Raw genomic sequence first — 25,379 nt, forward strand, 5'->3', positions numbered from 1 at the left:
TGCAGCTGCTGAGTGATTGAATTAAAGCAGATTGGAGATCCACGGTGTCTGAGATCTACGACATCTGTTCCTTCGTGGTGTGGACCAGCTCCCTGCACTCAGGTTAGCCCTTTGCTTTGGCCTTGGGTCTTTCTCCTGCTCTTTGGGGCTCCTTCCAGCACTGCTCTGCTCTGAAGCAGTTTTATGTGCTCCACTATTTCCAAATAAAGTTTCCCAGCAGTTGGCTTTTGGGTGAGTAATGCAGCCGACTCAGTTTTAAGTGCTTCAGAGTTCATTTTGTTTGGATAGCTGGTCAGAGATACATTGGATTCCTTTTCTTCTTCTTGGATTTTTTTTTTTTTACACTGTGTTTGCCAAAAATCAGTGTGCCCAATAAGCAGTGATGTTCCTCACCAAGCAGTGGTGATAGCACTCGGAGCTGCCTCAACCCTGTGAAATGGATTGTGTCATTTTTGCAGTGCATTCTTGCTCGGTACATCACTTTGGCAGAGGCTTTTATAGCGCTATGTCGTATTATCTGCAATACCAACTGGAGTGCTTCTTCCTTGACTTTAGTTATGTGCTGTCCATGCACTCTAAATCATCTTCTGTTTAATTTCCAAACAGAATTAAGCTGCTATTTAGATGTGCGTGAGGCTAAGAGTGCTTAAGTCCTTTGGTGTCAGGTATACTGGTTGCCTTAGATCTTTAGATTTAAGGTCTGAGCCTGCAAATACTGTCGTGCTGTTTGGTTATTTAGCTGCTGCTCCATTAGGCAATAGACACTGTACCTTAGAGCTGTTTTTGGTGATGGTTGGTGTATAGGATTGGGCAGTGAAACCTCTAATTTGCATTGGTCATGGATAGCATCTACATTTCCAGACAACCTCTGGCTGCTGTTGGGATGCACTGCCTCCTGTTTGCCACGCTGCTGGAGGGCTGCAGGTACCTTTCATTGCTCACCACAGAACCTGTGCTCCCCCAGGGTACAGCTGCAGGGGCACTGGGTCTCTGGTCAGGATTTTGCTGATGTCCCTGTTGGTCTGACTGGTTACATCCACTATAAGCACTAGAATTTAGGCTCTAGCTTGTTGTCAGATTCTTCTCCTATTACTTAGATTCTGATGAAAATCAAATGTAAGCTTCAGTGTATAATGTTTCACGTCTGTCTTTTATGTAAGCCTGAGGTTCTTGGCAAGTGGTGGCAACCTGAGCTGTGAACCTCAGCAACACTGTTAATGTGGGCTGCGGGGATATTGGAAAAATGTGGGACTTGCTTGTTAGCATGAAAAAGGTGATGCACAAAAATGCAAATGCTTTTATAAGGGGGGAGTTTGCTCTCACAGTGTTTCTGTTTACAAAGGAAACAGGAATTTTTCAGACCAGGTATCGTGCTCTGCTTTCCAGGGGTATCTGTGGTCTCTCCAGCACACCCATAAGGGTGCCCTGCTTCTCCCATCCTTACTGAGAAGCTCTGTGCTTCTCTAAGGTACCACATAGAACCTAAGTGTAAGGCAACCCAAGCACCTCCTGTGGAAAGTGAACTTGCCAGACTATGTATCCAATAGGAACATGGAGGAAAGTGGGAGAAGGTTGGAAGCTACGAGCAGAAAACAAATAGGATCAGGGATGGAGAAATTAGGGGGAAAAGACAATAGAATGAATGCTGTCAGATTTGCCTGCTGCGGTGCAGCTTCAATGGGCAAGTGTGTTTAAATGTAGGAATCATTTGCTACCTGACAGTTCCATTTCTCATGTCTTAAAAGAAAATGCTCGTCTTCTGGCACCGCTTGAGCTGTGTTCCCCCACTCCCTGTGGTCTGCTGCCTTGATGCACATCCCTCCTGTTTGTTTTCTGCCCTGGATATCCATCCATGAACTTGATGGTGACACAAGGTGTGGCAGGAGATGCTTTAGGTTTGGGAGAGGGTTGCTTGGACAGAATGGGAGACTGACAACAATTCTCCCCCCATACAAAGATTTGGTGCTGCATTTTTTTTTATGTGTAAAGTGCTCTGGAATCACTGTGGGTTAGCAGTGCTTTGCCCAGCCTGGTGAACCCCATGGTTACCAGCAACAAGGGGAGTGATGCTGGCCAAATGCCATAGCTGGTTGGGTTTTCCAACCCACAAAGTGCTGGTGCAGAGGCCCTGGGAGGAGCAGGCTGTTCCCCCCACCTCCAGCTGCTCCCTGGGCAGGACTGGTGCTATTGGCTGGATTAATTTTTTGCAACGCGCCTCCCTGCTATAAGTGTCAAAGCAGCAGCTGTCCAGCCAGGGGCTGGAGGCTCAGCCCTGGACCGAAGCTCTCCTACGTCCTGCCCACAGCACAGCTGCACGGGGAGTGTGCTCCATCCCTTCCCAGCTCCGGGCTCTCCAGCTGCCAGTAAGCACACGCCTCTGTCTCACTCTTCTCGAGCATCCTCTCGCTGAGCAGGGAGCATTTCAGCATCCTGCGTTCCACAGGTCTTTGGATTTCAGGGCTCGTGCTGGTTCCTCTCTTTGCCTTGGGGCTGCTTGGCTGGGGAATTGGCTGGGGAAGGATAGTGAGCGGGACTGGGGGAAACGGGAAGTCTGTGAGTGCAGAATGTACTTCTAAAGCAGTCTTTTTAGCAAGCAGTTTCCTCATGGGAGACTGCCTCTGCTTTGGGGGTATTCTGGTTGGGGTATTTATCTAAATTCTTGCTTCTGATTTCTCTTGCATCTCATTTCTCTTATTTCCCCCCCCCCCACCCCGTTAAGGTGATGGCTTTGAGAATGCAGGCAGCCACTGGGGTATAAATAGAACTTTTCTCTCTGCTTCCCAGCTAAGTGGGTGTTTGGGTGTGTTTGCAGTGGTGTAGAGCTGTGTGTGAGCTGTCAGCAGGGCTCTCCAAGGCAGGGAATCAGCTTTGCCTGTTTGAAGTGGTTATTAACAGCTGGGGAGGAAATAAGCAAACCAGCAGCAGCTGTTCTGTCGGCAGCTCAGGTGATCTGATGTTCTTGGAAAGATGGGAGTTATGCCCACTGTACCAAGGGAGAATGCTGGTTGGGACAGAGCTGAGGGATGTGGAAATCCAGCTTTCAGCTAGGAACTGTCACTGCTTTCTTTCTATATTATGAAGTATCAACAATTGCACATTTTCTAACCAGTGGCACTCACAGCCGTCCCCATCTGAAAGCAAACACCTTTCTCTTTACCTAAACGCTGCGCCCTCCTCTCTATCTGTATTTGTGGAACTGCCTGGATGGGTGAAACTATTCACGGATGTGTTTGCAAGATGGGTGTTTCTGTCATCAACCTTTTCTTTAGCAGCTGCCCATGAGATAAGTTAATGCATGAGATTCTGGTGCAGCTGGTGCTGGTCTGTGCCTTAGATATGGATGGGGTGCTTTGTAAATAGCACACGAAAGGGAAAAAATGATTAGAGCAATCCATCTACCAATTAGTTTTACCTTGTTTTGAGAGGAAGTGCTTTCTGCTTAAGAAAACTTCACAAAGGAAACTCCATCAATTCTTAAGCTATGATGTATGAAGCAAATAGCTGATGGAGCAACCAAATATGGCTTTAAAAAAGGAAGTTTAAATGCTAATGATAAAAGCACCCGCATGCTTCATTGCAGTGACAACACCCTCTGTGTTTTTTCCTAATTCTTGAATACAAACCAGTTCCTAATTTCCCCTTAAAGAGCACAGACCAATTCCTTACTGAGTAATACCTGTTGGAACAACAAAGGTGCAGGTGCTAAAACCAAGAGCTCAAAGCAGCAGAAATCCAACTGTTCAGGTCTGGGACTGGAGCTTGGAGGGACCCTGTCAGGGCTGGGGTTTACAGCTGCTATCTGACTTGATCTCCTCTTGGGGAGCTTTGGCCAGCAGAGGTGTATTGGATTGGGCTCTTAGAGCATTTCTAACAGAAGTCATTCCCTTCTGTGAATGATGGCTGGCCTCCACCTACGCTGATATAATCCTCTGCCTGGATGTAAATAAAGGCAGCTGTTCAAAAGGAGGCAGTGTTTATGGTACTCATACACTTGAATATAAACACTCTCCAGCCCATCTTGGCTGGCCTCTGTTTCGGAAGCAGCCTCTCCATCGAACTGCACCATGAATGGAAAATGGAGATGTGTGGCACGGGGCAGCTGGTGGAGCTCTGTTGGGTCCGTGCTCATAAAAGAGGGAAGGATGCTGCAGGATGCGCTTTAGCCCTGATCTAGGCTCATATACTCTATATATCATATAGTCTCTGTCTGTTGCACTGGCATATAACACAAGCTTTAAATAACTCTGTTACTTGTCCCAGGGAAGAAAAATATTCCTTTTTGTGTAATACCTTGTGAAAACAGGGTTGTTGCATGATATTCCATGGTTCCTGGGTATCATGGCTGAGCGATTGCCCCCTCCATCTCTGTCTTGGAAACTTGTACTTGCTGCCAGTGCTGTGAGCACACAGCTCCTAGCACACTGAGGCTGGGGCACGTGCTCCAGTGGAGATAATGATGATGTGAGCCAGGAACACTATCATCTCCTCAGCAGTGACCTATGTGAGTGATGCTCTTTTGATCTCAGTCCCACTCTGGGAACAGCGCTGGGTAATTTCGATAGCAATGCTGAGATTTCAGATATGGTTCTCTAACTTTAGTTATGTAGAATTACTTTTGCTTGAGAAGGTAACGGAAATAATGTCTATATAAGAAACATTTCCAGATTCGGCCTGTCACATTTTTTTAATTAAAAAACACACTGTAAGCTGTGCAGCTCAAATGCTTCAGCTTCATTCAGTGTGACTTTTTTTCCTTCATTTTGATATGGAAAACTCCAGACAGGGATGATAACAAAGTTAAAGTGTCTGAGATCAGATATTTCATGTCTGACTTTGGCAGAGGGAGTGTGGGAGGAAGAAAAAGACCTCATGTTTCATTTAGATACCCTGATTTGGAGAGGAATTTTAACCAGATGGCTCTTGAGACAAGAGGACTCTAAAGGATTAAATGCTATTTAGATAAATGCTTTGTTTCCACTTCTGCGGCATAGTTTTAGGAGAACTGTGCCATATCTTCTGGCTTCAGTACTTTAATCCCCAGGCTCTGGCGAAACCCCGTCTGCAGCACTTGGCAGCACATAGGAGCAAAGGCACTGGGGTATCCCTTGGGGTCACACGTGGATACAGCCCAGCGTGCTTCAGCTCTGACCTGCGTGCTCTGGTGCTGTTGGAGGCCAGCAGCACGGAGCCAGCCCCAGGCACATCACATTCTATGGCAGGACAAGGTTAAAAAGTCTTTTAGGGCTTAGGAGCTATTCAAAAGCAGGGCAAGGCTTGCACCATGGGCATGCTGGAGTGAGATTAAACGTGTCCTGGGTGAGGCTGTACAGGGTTCCCAACAGTGTGGGAGCTGCAGCCCAGGGTGGACATGGTGGTGTTTTGTTGTGTGCCTGACTGGAAACTTTAAGGCAAAGTTACAATTTTGGTTGGAATGGTATTGCAGAACTGCATTGTTTTTGCAAGTAGGAAATTCAAAACCTCTTCACTTCAGACTGCTGACAGATGAGCACAGAATGGTGTTTTCAGACGATCCACTCGTTTCAGGGGTGTGCCTGCTTGAGCTGAACCTCATGCTTGGTGAGCTTTGTGATGGCTCTCTCCTGTGTGGTGTGAGAGAGCTGGAGGTGGAAAGCTCTGCTGTCTCCTGCCTGCTTGGCACATGAGTGCACAGTGAGCAGCTGCTAACTCGGAGGGATTAAAGTGGTGGGTGCATTTATGTTCTGCTGGGATTGCGTGTTGTCACCCAGACCTCCAGTGAAGAACAGGAAAAGACCATTCCTGCTGGAATAAGCACTGCAGGGCAGCCTTTCCACTTCCTTGTTTCTAATATATTTCTGCTCATAGAATAGAGGAGACTGAAATCTGCCTCGCAGGAGGCTGCCTGACAGGTGTATCTTGGAGTTCAGTGATTGCAAATGAAGCATATTGGAGCCGGCTTACTTCTTGCTGAGCTGTAGAACCACAGTAAAATGAGTTTGTTCTGACATCTGTCTGTACATTTGTGATGTACTTGGTGGGAAGAATGGGAGAAATAGCTGAGAAATGCTTTTCCTTCTGTTTGCCTTTAAGACATCGGAGACCCTGATGCTTTGGGATGGGGCAGCTATGGACGATAGCTGATTCCAGTGGCATCTGCATCATGAAGTGTTGCTAGCAAACACTTGTGTGTGCTGGATGTGCTAAGGGCTCCTTCTGGGAGGCAAACTTGGTGTAGAGATTGACAATCCACTTATTTTGCTTGAAGCTTTTGCAAGCTAGCTGTAGTGACAAAGTAGTTGCACCAGTTTGCAAGCTCTCCTGTGTGACACCATTGTCCAAGCAGCAGAGGATTCAGAGCTTCTGGCACCGCAAGAATTGTTTTGTTTGGCCAGTGGCAGCAAAAAAGAACCCACCAACAAACACTCAGTTCCCCAAGACTGTATTCTGAACTAACATGCTGGATGTGCCTTTCTTCCCTTGCTAAGAAAAATAATGGTCAACACACTAAACTCACAGTGGCTCCAAGTTGGCTTTTGTGCTCAGATTTGGCTCCCAGCTCTTCCTTAGTGCCTTCAGTGGGGAATATTCAGTTTTGATAGGCTTTTAATTGTCCCTGACCGCAGTACCCCAAAGAGTAGCTATGAAACCGCTCAAAGCACAGCTTCCCCATCCCCGATAGGGTGCTGAGGTGGATGGGAGAAAGTAATGTATTTATTCTAAAGAAATGCCCCAAGCTGCAGGAACCGTTCTGAGTCGGCGGGCTGCTTGCATGGCATTTGCTGCTTGTTTAGATTGGGATTGGCTGCCCCTGGCAGTTGTTACCACTAGCTGCCTTTCTTATCTCTTCTTTCCTATAATAAACACTGGAGCAAAGGCATGGAGTTAGTCACTTCTGAGGCACTGCCTGCCTTTCCAGCTTCTGTCTTATCATCTCATTTTTGGACCTTTGAGTCTTTTCCACTTCATTCTTCACCCCTTGGCTCACCCCTGCTCCTGTTCGCACATCAGAGGGCTTTTTAAAAGCATCCCATATGTGCCATCCTCAGGACTACCTACATCCCACAGGATGGGCTGCCGTGGTACAGCTGTGTGCTGTCCTGCTGGGCTCAGTGTTATTCAGTGCGACTTACCCAATCTGGTGATGTGCCACGTGAACCATCTGGGTGATGTCCACTGATGAACAACCTGCAGGGGCTCTGTTAGGATCCTGTTAGCATCCCAGGGGCTTGGCGCTATGTCCTGCTCTTCTGTACAGCATTTACCGCAGTGCTATTGGTGGTTCGAGAGAACGCAATGCAGGCAGCACCTCCAGAAGCGCAGGGCTGTGTGGTTCTAATTCAGTCCTGATGCAGATGTATGAGTAATTCCTACTGATTTGCTTCCACTTGAGAATTCCCTGATGATCTCTAGGCGTTGTCTTGACCTGGACGTGCTTCCAACAGTTCCACAGGCGAGGCAGTAATGAGCAGTCAAGGGTGCAAGAATCCCTCCCTCTCTCTCTGGTCTCATCTCGCTTTAAAAATACACAGAGCTATATATCTCACTCAACACATGCAAATGCTGTTTCCTGTCTACCCCTGCTCTGCTGACTGAAAGCCAGTCACGCTTCCACTCTGGAGCAGCCTGCCAGGTAAATGCTGCTTGATAGATAAAGCATGTCAGTGCTGCCTTTGGAAGTAGCATGGGAGCAGGACCAGGACGCAGCCCATGCTCACCCCACGGGGACACAAAGTTGCTTGGCAGGGATTAAAGTGTCTTATTTTGATCTAATATTCACAGACATGTCGTCCACCTCCTGCTGAAATCTTCCCTTCTCCTTTATATGATGGTTGCCTATCTGCAGGGCTTCCAAATGTTTTATCTTGCAGGACTGAGCCCATCTGGGTAGAGTCTTGCAAAAATACATTCAGTAAAATGAATAGAAGCCCAAATATCCCTCATGAAATTTATGAGACAGTTGGGGCAACTTCTGAGCTGTATCATGGCTTGGGTTTGGAGCCGTGGATGAAATGGGCACCTCTGATTTCTTTTGAGTAATCTGCAGGCAAATAACAGTGAGGTTAGTCCTGCTTCCTTGGCTTCTCCCTGCCCTTTGTGCTGGTGCCTTTGATGAATGGGGGGAAAATTCTTGTCCAAGAGTATAAGCAGGCAGTGGATCCTATAACTGGCTTGTGTCCTCATGGTTCTGACTTGTGAAATGGAGCTGAGGAGAGCTGTGTTAGTGGAACTGAGGCGGTCAGATACCTGTTTGGGGAGGGATTTCTGGCTGGGGAGGACTGCAAGCAGCCTCTCTCTGGCTTGTTTTGCTGTGTTGGAGGTGACTGACACCTGCCTGCTGTCTGGGACAGCCCGAGCCTGCTGTGCAGCAACACCTGAGCTCCCACCATGCCATGTGCCTGCTTTTTGCCATTTCATCTCATTGGGGCCAGGTTCATGATTAGCTTTTCCCCTGACCTCCCAAGCTAACGTGACCCATCCCCATAGCAATGGCTGTAAATACCGTCCTACGAGCTTTTGGACATGGTGTAGTGACACTCTCTGTGTACTTCACTCAAGGCTGAAACAAACAACCAATAAATCTGCTATAAACCAATGAGTAATTTGTTTTGGTTACCAGGGAGATTGCCAAGTGCAAATGCAACCTGAAATAGCGATGAGCTCATCCCCTGAGCTGGAGCAGCCGGATGGAAAGGGAGCCAGTGCCAGGAATGCTGTCTGCTGGGCCTGCATTTGGACACTGTGTGTGCTGCTTTGCCAGACAGCTTTTGCCTTGCAAATGAGCTCGTGCAGGGGGTGGTGTGTGGGGCTGTGGCTGAGCGCAGGCCTTCGCAATTCCTGGAAATACAGCAGTGGTTTCCTGGTGGGACCATGGCTGTGAGCTGCTCTTTCTTCTCCTCGAGGTGTCCTTGGTTCTTGTGCTGTTTATCTTGCTCCGCAGCTGCTGCTCCGTGCAGTCCTTCTTGTGTTCCCACATATCCCCTATCTCGTGTTGGTAAAACCTCACCCACCTTCTGCAATACACCCTGGGTAAGGGCTTGAAAATGTGGGTTCTGTCATAATTGCACCCTGAAGTGTTACCAGGTTAAGTAACCAGAACAGAGCCAAGACCTGGACTTGTCTGAGATTAGTGACAGCGTATCGTTGTAAGCTCAAGGAGGGAAGGTTTAGACTGGGTGTCAGGGAGAAGGTCTTCACAGTGAGTGGTGAGGTGCTGGAACAGGCTGCCCAGAGAGTTTTAGGATGCTCCATCTTTGGAAATGCTCAAGACCAGGTTAATGGGTCCCTGGGCAGCCTGGTCTAGAACCACATCTGGAGGCTTATGGCCCTGTCTGTGGCAGGGGGTTTGGAACCGGATGGTCCTTGGGATCCCTTCCAACCCAAGCCACTGCATGATTCTATGTTATTTCATTATGGCAGCTTTCTGCATCTGCCCATCCCTGCAGTGCCCCCACACAGCACTGCTTTCCCCTTTCTGGTGGCACCCACAGAGATGGCTGCAGCACCCTGAGCTGCTGCTCTTGCTCTCCTCGTGCCCTCTGCAATGTTGCTCCGAGATAGACACAAGGCCTGGGCTCGGTGGTGGGGGTGTGCAGGAGGCTTGAGACCCAGTTCACTCTATCCTTTAAGACAAAGGTACTGGTGATTAAAAGCAGATAACAGTTATTAACAGCACCAATACAGGCAGAAGCTGAGCAACCGAAACATAATCCTTGAACGTACTCACATGATGCAAAAACACAATCTGTTCTTGGATTAATGGCATCACTTAGCCAAACGCATGCTGGAGCAAGGGACAAAGGCTGTGTCTATAAAAAGCACGTTGGTTTCAGCAGGGGTATTTTTATGTTCTGGAAGCCTTTTATTATAATTTTATAGGCGCAGAGTGTCAGGTCTCTGTGTTCTTTCAAGTCTCTTCCAGGCCTGGGGGCGGATTTTGTTAGCTGCTCTCTGGAGCCACATGGGAAACGTGCTGGGGACACAGCTGAGTCTATTGGCACTGTGGGCAGCACCAGGGAATGGCATCAGGGAACTCCAGAGTTTAGAGCATGTTGGTATTTGAAAGAAGGTGATTTTAATGTGAGCAGCTTTGACCAAGTGGGCTTGCACAGCTGGGAAGAGAACTTAGGCCAATAGCAAGGTGATGCTGGAGTCCCACCCCATGCCATGTTATTGCTGGAGTCCCAACCCATTCCTTGTTATTGATCCTTGTTATTGCTGGAGAAATCCTCAAGGTTTGGGTAACTTTGTGTTTTCCCCATTGCCCTGCACTGCTCACAGCAGGACATTGGTGCTTGTGGGCCCTCGGGCAGTGCTGCTGCACAAGTTGGTTTTAAAAGAAAGCAGGCTGCTGTTTCACATCTGCTTTAGCTTTTTGATGGTTTTCTCTGGCACACGTGTGCAATTAACGCTGCTTTTTCTTTGTGTGGAGCCGACCCTCTATTGGTTTGACTTGGGTTGTTGTTTGACAGCCAGCAGCAATTGTACTGAAAAGGGCCGCTTCCCTTTGCAGACTGTGTTACTCACTGTGCCTCAATTTATTGTCTCACTCCTACTTGAAAAAGTTTTGGGCCCAGATCCAGCTGCAGAGCAGAGGATGCCTTAATGAAGCACTTAAGCAGTTGTACCAACTCCACTTAATTTCTATGTTTCAATTCAAGCACGCTTCTAAGAATCTTATTTTTCTTATCCTAAGCTTTCTGCCTGAGAAATGTAGCATCCCACAGGCTTTGCCCATTGCTTTGAGAGAGAGAAGTGATAGTAATGCTGTGCCACTCTGCTATGAGGCCTGTGGAGGGAGCATGGGAGAGGAGGGGGGATGTCCAACTGCTCCTGCAGTCCCTGGGATGTGGGGATGAAGGCATTTGCAGCTCTGGCAAATGGGGAGCAAATTTAATTCAGCAGCGTAATCCCATCCTGTAGGTGGGGTGCTCAGCTGGGGCACTGCATACCAGGGCCAAGGGCTGTGTCCCTCTGGTTTTGGCTGTAGCTGAATCCTAACCCCACTGAAAGATATTAGTTCCTTTTTCTTTTTCCTTTTCTTTAAATTTTAATTGGAATCGGTGTTTTCTAACCAACCCGTGGAGAGCACTTTTCAGCATGGTCCTTGCCCAGCTCTCATCCGCCACGATTTCCAAGGAGACCTGAGATCCTTATCGCGTTATGAAAAGGGAGATTTACATTCCTGTATCACACAAGCAATTTAGAAATATTATCCTTGGCTGCAGAGAAATGGTTCATACGTTTTAGTGCCACTATTAGAAATTGAATTGACAACGTTTATTCTCAGTGGAAACTGCTGTGCAGCTTAAGGGAAAGATATGCAGAAGGCACTGGTGGAGACCAGAGAGCTCTGGTCACTTTGAGATGTGTGTGCTTTGGGCAGTGCTTCTGCTGAACAAAAGGAGCAAGAGAAGGGGAAAGCAGAAGAGTGTGGGCCAGCAAGCAGGGGGTGAGATGGCAGTGGGGTCGGAGCATTGAAACAGCACCTGGTCTGAAGGTGTGCTCAGGTAATAATGATCTGTACAGAGAAATAGAGCTGGGTGAGTGCTGGCTTAAATGGGCCTCGGGGTGAAGATCTACTGAGGTCTCAGGAGGCTCTTACAGGTGTGTGTGTGCTGTGGGCCTCCTCAAGTGAAAGACCTCTCCTCTGCTTGCTCTGGAGCGCATCCCCTGGCACATCCAGTGAGTGCCTATGTGAGGTGGTGCCAACAAAAACAGCTGTGGCTTTGGAGCCGCTCCAAGGTGTGAAGGGTTTTCATTTCTGCCCTTGTGATGTGGTGTGGCCCAGCCTGGCTCAGCCTTTTTGTTGGCATCAGGACGCAAGGAAGTGGACCCTTCCTCCATTTTCATATATGCTTCTCTGGAGCCAGACATGGAACCAAACCCAGGTGGCTGAGAATAACTTCTGTGACTCACCCAACTCCATAGGCTTCACTGGAGGGGACTTTGCAGCTTTGTTTTTCCTTGTAAAGAATGCACGGCATATGTGCTGACAATTAGTCAGAGTGCCCAAAAATACCTCATCAGCCGTGCAAGCTGATCTCCTCTGGCTGAGATGGATGCAGGGTTATGCACTGTGGGGCTTTGGGAAAGGTTATTTTTAAAGATGACCACGTAACAAGGGTGATTTGGTCCTTTCAGCCACCAGTGCCATCTAACAACTGAAAGCACAGACAGCCAAATGCTAATCTTGCAGGAGGTGACCATCCCATGCTCACGGTGATGGGCTGACTGCTATGATAAACCTATATATGCCGGGGCTGGATCCCGCCACCTTGAAATCAGAGCTCGGGACATGGCCTTAGCACTTGTGCCAAGTTCGGGCAGTGCTTTGATGGTGTGCTGGATGCCAGGGAGTCTTCACTAGTTGTATGCCAGTGCTAGGAAGGACGTGTCCTTCTCATTGAAACGGTGTTGTCTTCACCCATAGCTGGGCAGTGTGCTTTTGCATGGCCCCTTTCTGAGAAGAATCTGCATAGCCCATCTCATAGAATCACAGAATATCCTGAGCTGGAGGGACTCACAAGGATTATAGAGTCCAACTCCTGGCTCCAGGCAGGACCACCCAAAATCAGACCGTATGACCAAAAGCAATGTTTAGACGCTTCCTGACCACCTCAGCTGAAGCTGTTTATCCTGAGTGTTTCACAAGTGCTGAGTGAATGCAGGATGCTCACATAGTGTATGCTGGGAAATATTTCTGATCCATAACGTGTAGATTTCCAGGGAAGGTGAATGACCCAGTGTTCAGGCAGTGATGCAAACTAATAGTTGAACCTCTGTGCTCATCACAGTGAGCTGTTTAACTTCACTGAGGGGACAGCGTTGCTCAGCCAGCAAAGAATGAACTGAAAGCAATTAGGAATGCAGAGAGCACACTGGAGGCTGTGAAATATTATTTCACTGATGGCTCACTAACAGCCTGGTGAAGCCCCAACACAAGTGGCTATTTTATGGGTACAATAAGGTTATATTGCTGTGCATACATATCAGAGCTTGTTTCTTCTGGAATAGGCTGTCATGCTGCCTGGCCAGGTGCTCTGTCCCTTTGCTGCAGGTCTCTGTGGTTCTGTTCTCCATCTCCAGTGCAGGCAAGGAGAGAGCTTGTCTCTACAAAGCAGCTCTTGATTTATACACAGATGCTCTGCTCGAGCTGTGGTGTCACTTGGCTTTCAGCAACCACTGAAGGGCTGCCATGTCAGCAACAGGTGATGGGAACAAGTGCCAGTCGGAGCTGTGTGGAGGGGAGCTGCAGAGCAGATGGAAGCAGGGAAATAAACTTGGAGCTGCCATGGGAATAGTTCTGGAACCAGTCCAGCCTGTGGATGGAGGCAGATGGGAAAAACCCAGCTTATATCTTCCCAGTTCTGCTGTTTTTCAGATCCCTCTGTTTCCAGTCCATTATCACTGTGCCATTCCTTCCTGTCTGTTACTACATCTTATTTTTTTCCCTCTTTTCTTATCCTCCTTTCTTTTCCCCCCTTTGTTTCTACTTACGTTACATCTGAGTTCATGGAGGGCTGTCTACCTTGTGCATGTCTTCTTATCAGCTTAATCCCACTTCCACAGTGCCATATCTCCGTCGTTGATCCTAAAAGCTTCCCCTGGGTGGAAGGACCCAGCCACGTGGGTAGGATTCCAGTCTCTGGGCTTGAGGTCAGCACAGTAGGAAGGAAATCATCCTTGTTCCCTCTCTTTGTGGGGCTGTCTGCTTATAGCCCTCCCAGTGCAAACACCACTCCGTGGTCCTTCCACCACCTGGAAGGAAACCTGGGCTCTTGCTTTGCTTTCACATGGAGTGGCTGAATCACTGCTGTGCTTTTCTGTGCAGGTTCACTGTGCATTGCAAAGCATAGGAGCCCATAGGAGCAGAAGGTGAAGTGTTAGCCAAAGAAGTGGACAGGTGCCCCCTTCCTGCTCGTATTTACTGCTCCCTGCTTCTTTCTTTGATGATGGTGACTAATAGTTCATCAATGCCTGGGTTCCACTGGCTCTATTTAGGACCCACAGCCTCTTGAGTGACAGCAGGATGTGTGGGCAAGCTGAGACGCCCAGACCTTTTCTGGCAGGATTGTTAAGGCAAGAAAATACTCTGGAAAGCACAATGTGAATCATTTGTCTATCCGAGCAGATGACACTATGTGCCAGCCATGCTGCTCTGCAGTCAGACCTGTGCGGTGGGATCACTGTGTCCAGATCCTGCTGTGCTGAAAACCCACAGGACACACTTCATGCTAAAGACATGAAAACCCAAACCTGCGTGCCCTGCTGTGTGCTCACAGCACTCCTTCCTCTCTGCCCAGCTCTGGCACAGAGTGGTGGCATGGATGGGGTGGGAGCAGGGGCCTCATGGTGATACTGCATACGGCTGTGCGTTGTGCTTGGGAGTGGGATGTGCTGTCGGTAGGGACTCCCCTCCTTTCTCTTGGACGTGCTGTCTTTCCTGGTAGCTTCAGTTCCATGTCGTGATCCACAGGGAGACAGTGTCCCTCCTTGGTGCTTGTGCTGTACCTTGCGCCACTGGTGTGTTTAATTGCATTCAGAAGGAGCTGGGCTTGCAGGGATGAATTAGACCCGTGGGGGGAGATGGGAATTACCCAAGGTCATACGGCTAAAATGAGACAAAAAACATACAAGAGCAGCCCTGTCCTCTCAGTAAGGCTTGTTCCCAGCCTGTCCCTGCTGCACTGGCCCAGGAGGCCACAAATTCAAGCAAAATGTCCTTGTTATTATGGAATGCTTTTGGGGAATTGCCAGGCTGAGCTGTGCAGTAAAATGCTGCTGCATGGAGACTCATGGTGAAACTTTATGGGCAGCAGTATCATATTCCTGCGTCCTGCTCCTGTTGTTTGGTTGAGCTTCCTCCCTGCCACCTCTTCCAGCCCATGCCTGTTGTTGCTGCAAATTCATTTGTGCACATGAAGCATTTTGATGGCCAAGTACCTGAGATGCTGCTGCACCGCAGCTGGACTGCAGCCACCTCTGGGTGGGACCTGGCAGTGCTGTGCTGCAGTTCAGGATGGGGAGCAAAGGCTGTTCTCTGTGATTGAAAACAGAGGGTATCCTAGGGGGAAGTAAGAAATGAGAGCCATGTGGGAATGCGTCAGCTCTTTGAGAATGGTTAATGGTGCTAACTTGACATGTATTGCCAAAAATGAACTCATGTCTGTAAATATTACACTGTGCACTGCAAGATTAGCACAGGAAAACAGCAGTTGTTGCGGTTCCTGTTACCATCTGAATTATTCAAACAGTTTGCAAGAGCTTATAGGTGAGCTGGGGCAGAGTAAAGTAAGGCTTTTCCTAGTCCAAGGGATTTTGGTGTGCTTGTCCTTTAGCACATTTCCCAGCCTCAAACTGCTACATGAGTGGGTCCATGGTGGTCTGTTCAGGGATGGCATGCTGGCAAGTGTGATTTTTCCAGGCAACGTTGAAAACATGAGGATGCTGGGATGATGCTGACCTTGCACGTGTACTGATGACACCCATACAGCCCAGTGCTGGGCTGAAGGCTCTGTGCATCATGCACTATGGTGATGAGCTCGTGCCATCCTTGGTGAGGAGCAGAGATGTGCTGTTGTGTGGCTGCTCAAAGGCCAGACAGCGCTGTGTTGGCCTGTGAATGATAAACACTGGCTGTCAGGAGGTTAACTGCCTTTCCCACGGCCGTGCACTGAGTCAGTGTCGAAGCAGGATTAGCAGCTGGGCGGCCCTGGCCGCAGCCCCGAGTGCACACAGTGCTGCTGGCTGCGTGACCTGGAGAACAGGGCTGTGGAGCTGCCTCAGCCCACATACCTCCATGCAGGAGAGCCCCGAAGCAGAGCTCCCTCTGCCCTCTGCTCCGTGCCATGGCTCAGGTGGAAGTAGTTGTGTGGGTTCAAATTGTGTACAGAGCTTCGTGGGCATGTGGGCAAAGAGGGCAGAGGCACCAGCCAGGGCTCTGTAATCCCACGGGGGAGGGAGCCCAGCTGTGCTGTTAGATACTAGAGAAGCCCCATGAACATGAAACCTGGCTTTTTAAGTGCTGCACTTCAGGGACTTGTTTGCTTTGGATGATTAATGCCTTGAGCTGCTTTAGAGTAAAAGCTGGAGGAGGCCCAGGCATGGTGGTTTTACCAAGACTTCAGCTTGCCTTGAAGACAAGTCCAGCTCCCATGAATGTACCTTTTGGTGCTTCCCAGGCTCTCAGCTGTGTCCCCAAAGATACAGCCTATGGCTGCTCTGGGCCCTACAGCCAGGGGACAGCCCCTATGTGTGGTCTGGGGCTGATTCCTTCCACCGCAGCCCTGCTGGCCCTGGGGGCTGTGATTCTCCTCTTCCCTTGGGCAACAGGGGTCAGAATTAATGCCAGGTCTGTTATTTAGCTCAGGACTGATATGAGACACAATCTAGCTCTAAAGCCAAGGCCAAATAGTACTAGCATGGGGTCAAGTTCCTGAGGCACTCTCTGCCTTTGGGACTAATTTGGGTGCTGAGTAGCAGGGCAGGTATTTACATGTTGCCTACAGAGGTCTCTCGATCCTATTCTTCTCCCTCAGATCACCTAAAATGGTAAGAATTTTCAAGGGGGATTAAGGTTGTGATCTCTGGGGAGGGGAGTGGACATCTGGTAGGAGTCCTGTCCGTATTAATAGCCTTCGTTTAAATGTATGTTATCAAACGGGGGAGCTTCTGATCAGCCAAGAGACTGTGCACTCTGTTGCTTGTGACTTTGGGCTGGTAATCATGGCTTTCCACAGGCACACAGGTAACGTGGACACGCTGCTGTCTGCATGTATGCTCTGTGTGGTAAATGGGGAAGAAAATTTTGCTAAGGGCGTCTGACTCTAGAGAAATAATTCATTTGAATGTGGTTTTACGTCTCTGCAACCTGCAGCTTTGACTAGTGGTGGTGAATGGGACTAATGGTAGCAGTGTGTGGGACCAGTGCTGGGAGCAGGGCAGCGAGGGGCACAGGTGGCAGTGGCTTCGTCTACCTGCAGTGTGCTTTGGATGTGCTTTGTGTTTGCTGCTGTGGGAGGGCTGGGTCCGTACTTCCAGATGTCTTTGTCATCTTCCTTGGTGTAGATGTTCTCTGGTGCAGGGCCCAGGCTTTGTTTGGCATTGGAGTGGTTCTAGTCCAAGTGCTTCAAGCGCTGATCACAATTAACACACACACACACAGCACTGATGTTATTTTTATTATGCATGTGCCTCTTGTTGGTGGTTCAGGCACTACACTGAGATGAGACAGAGCTGAGTCCCAGTTCCTGTTTTACTGAACTCATTGGACAAGTAACCAGGGTTGCTCACCAAAGCACTGCATGCTCTAGCTCCTTGACAATCAATACAAGCTGAAATAGCCAGCATGCAAACTGGGATGCACTGCGCAGATGAAGCAATGACAGCAGCGATACCTGAAGTCTTGTGCTCCTGTCAGAGGGTGTAGAAACATCCCACCCCTCAGGGCTGAACAAGGAACCTCTATCTGGCCTTGCTGCCAGGCAGATGGATGTGGCAGCATCTCCCGAACCACAGGCAGGGTCTGCTCTTCCAGCACAAGCTGTGATACAAAGTGCTAGTGCTGAGCATGTGCTGACACCACTGAGTTTTAAGTCAGTGTCTGTTTCTGGACCAGCATGGAGCCCCAATCCCCAGGGCATCTCCCATGGGGTTCTGCCATGCCTGCAGAGGGGCTTGAGCCATGCAGTGAGAGAAAACCTCGTGTCTTGTCCCTGGGGACACCAGGCATGGGGTGTAGTTGGGGAGAAGACAGCCACAGTTAGGTGCCAAACAGAACTTTGCTTTAGCTGACTTAGGTCATTTTGAAAGGCTTACACTAAGGCTGCCTAAGTGCTCAGCCCTGCTCTGAGCAGTGGTGCTGTGTACGCCAGGAGCTTTGTTAGCCTTAGCTGAGCTCCGTATTAAGTGTAGAAGTGCGTGTGTTTTTAAATAGCACGTCCCTTCTCCCCTGGGAAACTGACAGGATTTAATAATGATAGAGATGTGCTCAGACATGGTGGCAATAGGACCGTAGGGGATGATTTTGGCAGCAGCCTGAGGAACTTGGAGCTGTTCTTGTTCTAAATAAAGAAGATTCTCTTCTATCAACAGACTAATGTTTGAATTATAGACTATGAGACTCACACGTGCCCCAGCCTGGCAGCGAGAGAGCACGGATCTTTGCTCTTTACTGCCAACCCTCCCAGCAAAAATGACCTGCATGGGATATGTAAAGCCAACAGAAAGGAATAGATGTTGTCCAGTCACTGTGCCGGTGACCTTGAGATGCAGACCTGAGCACCTCTCTTCCTTTCTGATTAATAGTTCCCTTCTTTTGAGGGTATTCCCTGGTTCTTATAGCAAAATACACAAAACTGCCTGCAAGAACGCTGAGTAGACACTCAGGTGACACACCAGGAAGTGCCAGGTCCTGAGCCCAGACAGGCAGTTGTTGTCACTGCCCAGTGGTACAGGAGCTGTCTGATGAGGAAAACAAAGCTGATGGAGAGCCAAAAGGCAACTGCTCTTTCACAGTGTATCCACACCCCAGCAGAGGGTCAACAGCTTTGGCCTCTTCCTTCCTACCCTGGAGAAAGGGTAAAGGCAGTAAGTCCGTAAGGTTTAAGTACAGTTTCCCTGGTTGGTTTTAGAGACCACACTTCAAGTTCTTCCTTGGTGGTTTATCACATTGAAACACGTTCCCTGGAGACATTAACACACGCCCTGTGCTAAGTGCTTTGCTTATCAGCTATGCTTCAGCATTGTTTGCAAAGTGCTATGATTTAATTTGTTCCGTGCCATGTCATGGTGTAGGGGCTTGATGGTGATATACAGCTTGACTGAATCAGGATGAACCAGCATAGGGTCCATGGGAACTGAAGGGACGAGTAGGGTCGGTGTTAATGCAATTGCTTCACTTGTTAGATCTGCACCATTTCCATCCCAAAGCCTGATGCCTTACAGACATAGCCCTTACGACTGGCTGTAGGCAGACCTAGGGCCCAATTATTGGAGACTTTTGAAAGACCAAGTGCTGTCTGAGGGCTGAGGGGCTGCTTTTGAAAAGTAGCAGATGCTCCTTTGGGTTAACTTGTACCTCTATGCTCAGGTGAATGTTAGTGTTGAATTCCAATGGGTCTTTGTGCCAAATGCCCTGATACTTGAGAAGGCCACTGGTTTGGCTATCTGCCCTTTAGCTGTAGCCAAATTCATCAGGGAGCTGCATTTAGACAGTGCGCTGCCAGGGCTGGTGGGAGAGGGAAGCGGAGAAAGTTTCTGGAGTAACTTTTGGGAAACTGGTGATGCTTCTGTCTGGGAAGTCTGAGCTCTGGGGTAAGAACGGGAAGAGAATTAAAGTACTGCAGGATTTTCCTTGAGCCCTTTATTGAGGGCCCTGCAGGCTGTGTAGGGATAGGCATGTAGTGCATTTAGCCCTTCACCAGATGCTTGCAATTTGTCTCCTAATCTGCTCCTCTTCAGCATAGCATCCTCTGCATGGGGACATCATCCCGGGCTGGAGAACCGTTCAAGTCTGTCCATGCTTTTCCTCCATTTCCATCACCACTGCCTGGTTTCTGAGTCCAGCTTTTGGGCCGTGAGATGGCTCAAGGTGGGCAAAAGCTCCTGCGGGCTGCCAGACCCTGTGTTAATTGTGTGTGAGGCTCAGAGCTGCTGTCATAAATGTTTCCCATGTCAGCACGTGTTGTGTTACACAGGAACACAGGGTTGTGTTACTCCTTGAGCCATATGCTCGCAATTACATGTTCTGCTTGAAAGCAAACCCAAACCTGAGATGAAGAACGTTAAGATACCATTTGCTCTGGACTCTGTGCAACTGCATTTCTTCTAAATAAAACCCGCTCGCTTGATGAAGCTCAGCAGGGCTGGAGGTGGCTCGCATAGTTTCCATGTTTCCCAGCTGTTTGTTTGTTTCACTTCCTTGAAGCAGTACAAACACAGCCCTTGGCGTGGCTGTCAGCAGGACGTGGCCGTCTCCTGACCTTGGCCAAACAGCAGTTCCAGCCCCAGCCCCCACAGAGCGCAACCTTGGCCAGCTCGGCCTCTGTCCCACTTCACTTAGTTCTAAGGAAGGGAAAGGGAGTGAACCTGGCCCCTGCCTGTGCTGCAGCCTCCGTGTGCCACACTGTTCTCCCTGGGATCATCTGTCCTGGTTTCTGGAGCAGAAACGCTCCAGCTTGATCTGCAGCTCAGGCTGGTGTTGGTGTGGTTGTGCCTGGGTCAGGGCTTGCTCAATCTGATGCATGCTCGTGTTTGATGAGCAGGGGCTTAGCAGTGATTCCATGGCTGGCAGCCTGGGTTATGCGGTTGATGGTAATTCTTGAATTACTGGGGTGGGCAGGTGCCCAAGTAGCTGTTGTGTAAGCAGGTGCTCGTGCCATAAAGTGGTAGGGCTGCCTACGCAGCACCCAGCAGGCAAGTGATGGGCACTGTGCAGCTATTCCTGGGATGACAGCTACCCCACACGGCCTGACCGCTTCCTTCCTTCAGTCCATGCTGGTGCTTCAGCTCTGTCAGGAAAAGAATATCTGAACTTCTTGGTGCCCTGGCTCCATCTGGGTGCTGAGCCTGGCCTGTGAGCTCTGTAGGCTTCCTCTGAGGAAGGGCATGTGGAAAGGCAGGGATCTGCTGCATTTCATTAAGTGTAGGGAGATATTTTCTTGGTTTTTTTTTTGTTCCTCGTGACTTTGTATATGAAAGCCCAGTGACAGAGACAGCTGGAAGCTGCACAAGTATTTGGCACAAAAGGCCTTGGAGGGCTGCAGCTGGCTGCAGGCTTGGGCTGGAAGCATGGAAACTATTCTGCTCCGCTCTTGGTTGGCGGTGATTTCTGGACACAAATTAGGCGGTGCCTCAGCCAGGATCTCGCCAGGGCTGCAGCGGGTCCACCATGATGACCCAAGTCATTGTGAGTGATTAGGTACCATTATCCCTGCTTGACATGAACCAAAACAGTCTGGTGTTCTTCCTCTGAATAAGGTGACAGGGAAAGGCTGTCGTGTGGCCCTGCTCTTCCCTGAGCCATGGGGCAAGCAAACACAGCAGGTCATTCTCCAGGAGGCTGAGAGCTGCGTTTCTGTGTTTGGCCAGAGCCCATCCTGCCTCTTTGTAGGCAGAAATCTAGCATTCATATCTTGGATGGCTATTAAGGCCAAGGAAAATATTTGCGTTACTAAAACACTGCTTGTGCTAACTGCAAGCACGGTGCTTCCAGAAAGCTGGGTGGCCCCAGGAGTCAGCCCAGATCCTGAGCCCAATGGTGTGTTAACCTATCCTGGAGGCACATGGAAAGCTCTAGTGCTGGTGCAGGTGGCGGAGAGCTGGCTTGTTTTATCAAGCACTGAGCTGATAGAACTGCTGAGGTAACTTCTGCTGTCCCAGAAGCTGCTTTCTCCAGCAACAAGCCCTTCAGGCACACGACACCACCACACGCTCATAGCTGAGCCATTTTTTCATCACTTGTCAAGCCAGAACAGTTACCTCAGTGTTGTAAGTTTACCCCCATCCCTCCCGCAGGGCCCAGCAGTTACAGCGTGGGCACCATGTCGGAGCGCTTTGACTGCCACTACTGCCGCGACTCGCTGCAAGGCAAGAAGTACGTGCAGAAGGAGGGCCGCCACTGCTGCGTCAAGTGCTTCGAGAAGATCTGTGCCAACACCTGCATCGAGTGCAAGAAACCCATCGGTGCTGACTCCAAGGTAACTGCTTCGGTGCACTCAGAGGAACATGGGATCTGATTATTGTCATTTCTTAAATCAGTTTGTAAATGTTTGCTGCTATGTCTATGGCAATAATAACATACACCTGAACTGGAAGGCACAGGATGAAAAGTAGCCCTTGCTTATGGAACCCCACATCTCAAAGTTGTTAGCTTTGAAGCACCTTGTGCTACCCCCCAAATCCCAAAGTGCGTTTAGGCTCTTCACAGATGCAGCTTTTTGTATGTGATGATAACTACCATTGGGGCAGTAACTTGGTTGTATGCCGCTCAGCAAGAAGAAGGGCTTACTGCTCCCTGTTTCTGATCATTCCAGGAGCTGCATTTCAAGAACCGTTACTGGCATGACAGCTGCTTCCGCTGCTTCAAGTGCTACACGTCCTTGGTCAATGAGCCCTTCATGCTGAGGGAGAACAACAAGGTCTGGTGTAGCAACTGCACTGCCACTGAGGATGCACCCAGGTGTAAGGGCTGCTTCAAGCCTATCATCGCAGGTAAGGCTCCTTACTAAAATCAGATGTAGAAATTAAGTTGTGAAGAGCTGTTTAAGTTCTGTACGTGCAGATCTCTTCTACAGCCATTACGCTGCATGAAGTCATTGTATGCTTGTCACAGGCCTGAAATCCCACCTACAGTGTTCTTTTTTTTTCTGTTGTAGGAGACCAAAATGTTGAATACAAGAAGATGGTCTGGCATAAGGACTGTTTCACTTGCAGCCAGTGCAAGCAAGTGATTGGAGCTGGGAGCTTCTTCCCGAAGGGTGACGAATTCTACTGTGTCTCCTGCCACGAGCACAAGTTTGCCAAGACCTGTGCTAAATGCAAGAATGTAAGTCCTTCCCTTTTGCCACCACAGCTGCCAGAACTGGCCTGTAGCATGTGTATTAGAAGCTAGGAGAGTAAAACAGTAGACAAACCATCTTATAGTTGCGCTATTGACTGTATTTCATCCTGAAGATACCGGTGCTACAGCTAGCAGTGAAAGAATGTGACAAAGCTAGTTATAGCACATTTGTACTTGAGCAGGGCCTGCATGGTTTGCTAATGGCTTATCTGCTGAAACCAAATGTGCACTAGCCTTGTACTTGCTTTAGGGATGGCAAGGCTATGGTGGTTTAAAGTTTTCCAGTATGTACTGTGTATTCAAGCCATAAAACAAGCTTTTGTCAAACAGCTGCTGTATAATCTTACAATTGATTAAGACAGAATTGCAGAGTAATTGAAAATAAGATAAACTATTATGAAAGCTCCAGGCATGCAAAATTCCAGGCTTCAAGTGTTGCACAATTTCATTTTAATGCATATGTTCAAGTGACCTTCACCATGACAAAGCTTTCCTTCACAGCACCTTATGTCTGTTTCACCTCTCTTCCTTGGTACTGCTGCTGAAACCTCTTTCCTGCTCTTTTCCTCTTAGCCCATCACTTCTGGAGGTCTCACTTACCAGGAACAGCCTTGGCATTCTGAGTGTTTCATTTGCTCCAACTGCAAGAAGCAATTGGGTGGGAAGCGCTTTACAGCTGTAGAGGATCAGTTTTACTGTGTTGAGTGCTACAAGGAATGTGTTGCCAAGAAGTGTGCTGGCTGCAAGAATCCTATTACAGGTATGTTGGATTTTATGCATCTTGAAACCTCGGGGTGCTTAAGGTCAGAACTCTGATCCCCAAAGATGTGCAGCTCAGAGGCCACCAAGACCAAAAGCAGATGTAATATCCCAAGCCCTATCCCAGCAATTTACAAGCGATCTAACTATAACTCACATGCTTTTTTACCTTTTGCACTCCTCAAGTGTACCTCCTCCAAAACTGCCCCAGCTGGAACTATTCACACATCAATCTTAGTCTCAGAACCAGAGGTCTAAAAAGAGCAGCATTTTTATTGCCCTGAAGTGACATTTGCTGTACTTCTCATGTATTTCACATGTCCCCATTAGTTACTGGTTCCCCAAACCCTACAAAGCTTAGCTCTGAGATGGGGTCCTATCCTTTCGATCCCATAAGTCTTGCATTTCAGAGGATGGAGCTTGTAAGAACAAGGTAGGCTGTTCAGCCCAACCTCTGCCTTGCTCCATGTCTTGATCCTTCCTTCACATTGGTTGTTCCTTGGAGAAGGAATCCAAGGGACAAAGCTCACTGCAGAAAAGCCTTTGCTAAGCTGCATTATTACAGAGCAGCAAACAAACAACACAGTTCAGTTGCACTTTAGGCCAGTACTTGAGACTATGGTCTGCAAGACTATAGAAGCATGAGAGGCAGTAAGAATAGGATCTGCTGGATGGTGGGCTCCCCAGACAAGGGAAAAGCTACTATCGTCGTCCTATAATTGTGTTCTCTCCTAGCAGGATTTGGAAGAGGAACCAGTGTGGTTAACTACGAAGATGAATCCTGGCATGATTACTGTTTCAAATGCACAAAGTGTGCCCGTGGTCTGGCCAACAAGCGCTTTGTTTGCCATAATGGAAAAATTTACTGTGCTGAGTGTCCCAAACGACTGTAAGGAACAGACAGCAACTGGTTTAAAAAGGATTTTAAAGCCTCGCTTTTCAGAATAGTCCTGGTAAAGGTGCAGGTTTTGCATGTTGAGAGTTTAACCTTTTTCAGTTTTAGCATAAAACCAACTAAAATAGCGTGAATATACTGGGTTTGGGCTTTGAAGCTCCTGCAGCAAGAAAGCATGTACTGCTGCAAAAAGCTAACTTTGCCTTCAAGTAACTATTAGTTTAAAGGCTTGAAAGAACGTTTGGATTTTAGCATTAGAAAATCCAAATACTACCATAATCTGTGTGTGGTTTAAACTAAAAACAAAACTAGTTGTAATCTTGTCTAGTATAGGTTTAAGCTCGGTGCTTACACTAAGTGGTTTTGACAAAGCATGCAGCTCAGGAAGGGAGATGCAGACATTGTACCCCAGATTAGAGAGACCCATTATCATCCTTTTGCAGTACAGGTACATTACAAATATCACACTGTGAGCAGCAGCTCAATAACAAGTACCTTTGCTTATTTACCATGCCAAGATGCAACAAACTATATAGAGTGGCTTTATCTTACATACATATAACAGCATTTTGGTAGTACAATTTAGCATTAGTTAAGTTTCCAGGAACTTGTTTTGGTTTTGATTTCTGCATGGTTTGCCCTAAAGTTTTGCTTACCAGCTTTTTTTACATTATGTTTCAATAAGGTTGTATACACCCAATTATTAATCTGCTAATAAGCAACTCCTTCAACTACTGCAGAACACACGTGCATTTAGAAGTGCCTTCACAGTAGCTCAGATGACCACAGCTCTCCTATCATGTCAGTGTACGTTTTATGATTTAATAAAAATGAGACCAGTGCCTGCCTGGACTCCTACAGTCTGGAAAACTGTTGTTTTTTTCATTTTCCTATCTTATATGATAGACATCTCTCATGGCTGAGCTGCTGAGATCGAGTCTGATACCTTGACACAGGAAAGAGTCAGTTAGCCGTTCTGCCAGTGTCCTTAGATACACGAGGACTGGAGCAATGATGTACATAAACTAATGAAAATGAATACATAATTGACAGAGGACCCATCTCCCAAAACCAGACTATGTGACAAAAAGCCTTTGAAGAACACACAATCAGCCACTGTCCGTACACCTCTATTACCTTTTAGTGACCGATGTGCTGGTTTGAAGGGTTTTCATGCTTTTGTTT

At 48.3% G+C, this 25,379-nt stretch overlaps 1 protein-coding gene across 5 annotated transcripts; it reads left to right on the forward strand.

The window, feature by feature from the left end:
• FHL1 (four and a half LIM domains 1) lies at positions 1-25,064 on the forward strand. Of its 5 annotated transcripts, none has more exons than XM_015860297.2 (6): positions 1-102; positions 21,496-21,677; positions 22,014-22,191; positions 22,356-22,525; positions 23,114-23,300; positions 24,035-25,064. In XM_015860297.2, the coding sequence occupies exons 2-6, from the start codon at positions 21,522-21,524 to the stop codon at positions 24,190-24,192; spliced, it is 849 nt and encodes a 282-aa protein (XP_015715783.1). In that variant the 5' UTR covers positions 1-102; positions 21,496-21,521; the 3' UTR covers positions 24,193-25,064. The 5 variants fall into 5 exon arrangements, with proteins under 5 accessions (XP_015715783.1, XP_015715785.1, XP_015715782.1 ...); XM_015860299.2 differs by lacking the exon at positions 1-102 and adding an exon at positions 2,235-2,363; XM_015860296.2 differs by lacking the exon at positions 1-102 and adding an exon at positions 2,349-2,443.
• Positions 25,065-25,379: the final 315 nt, after the last annotated feature.

This window comes from Coturnix japonica, chromosome 4, assembly GCF_001577835.2.
Source record: "Coturnix japonica isolate 7356 chromosome 4, Coturnix japonica 2.1, whole genome shotgun sequence".
NCBI classification, from domain to species: Eukaryota; Metazoa; Chordata; class Aves; order Galliformes; family Phasianidae; genus Coturnix; species Coturnix japonica.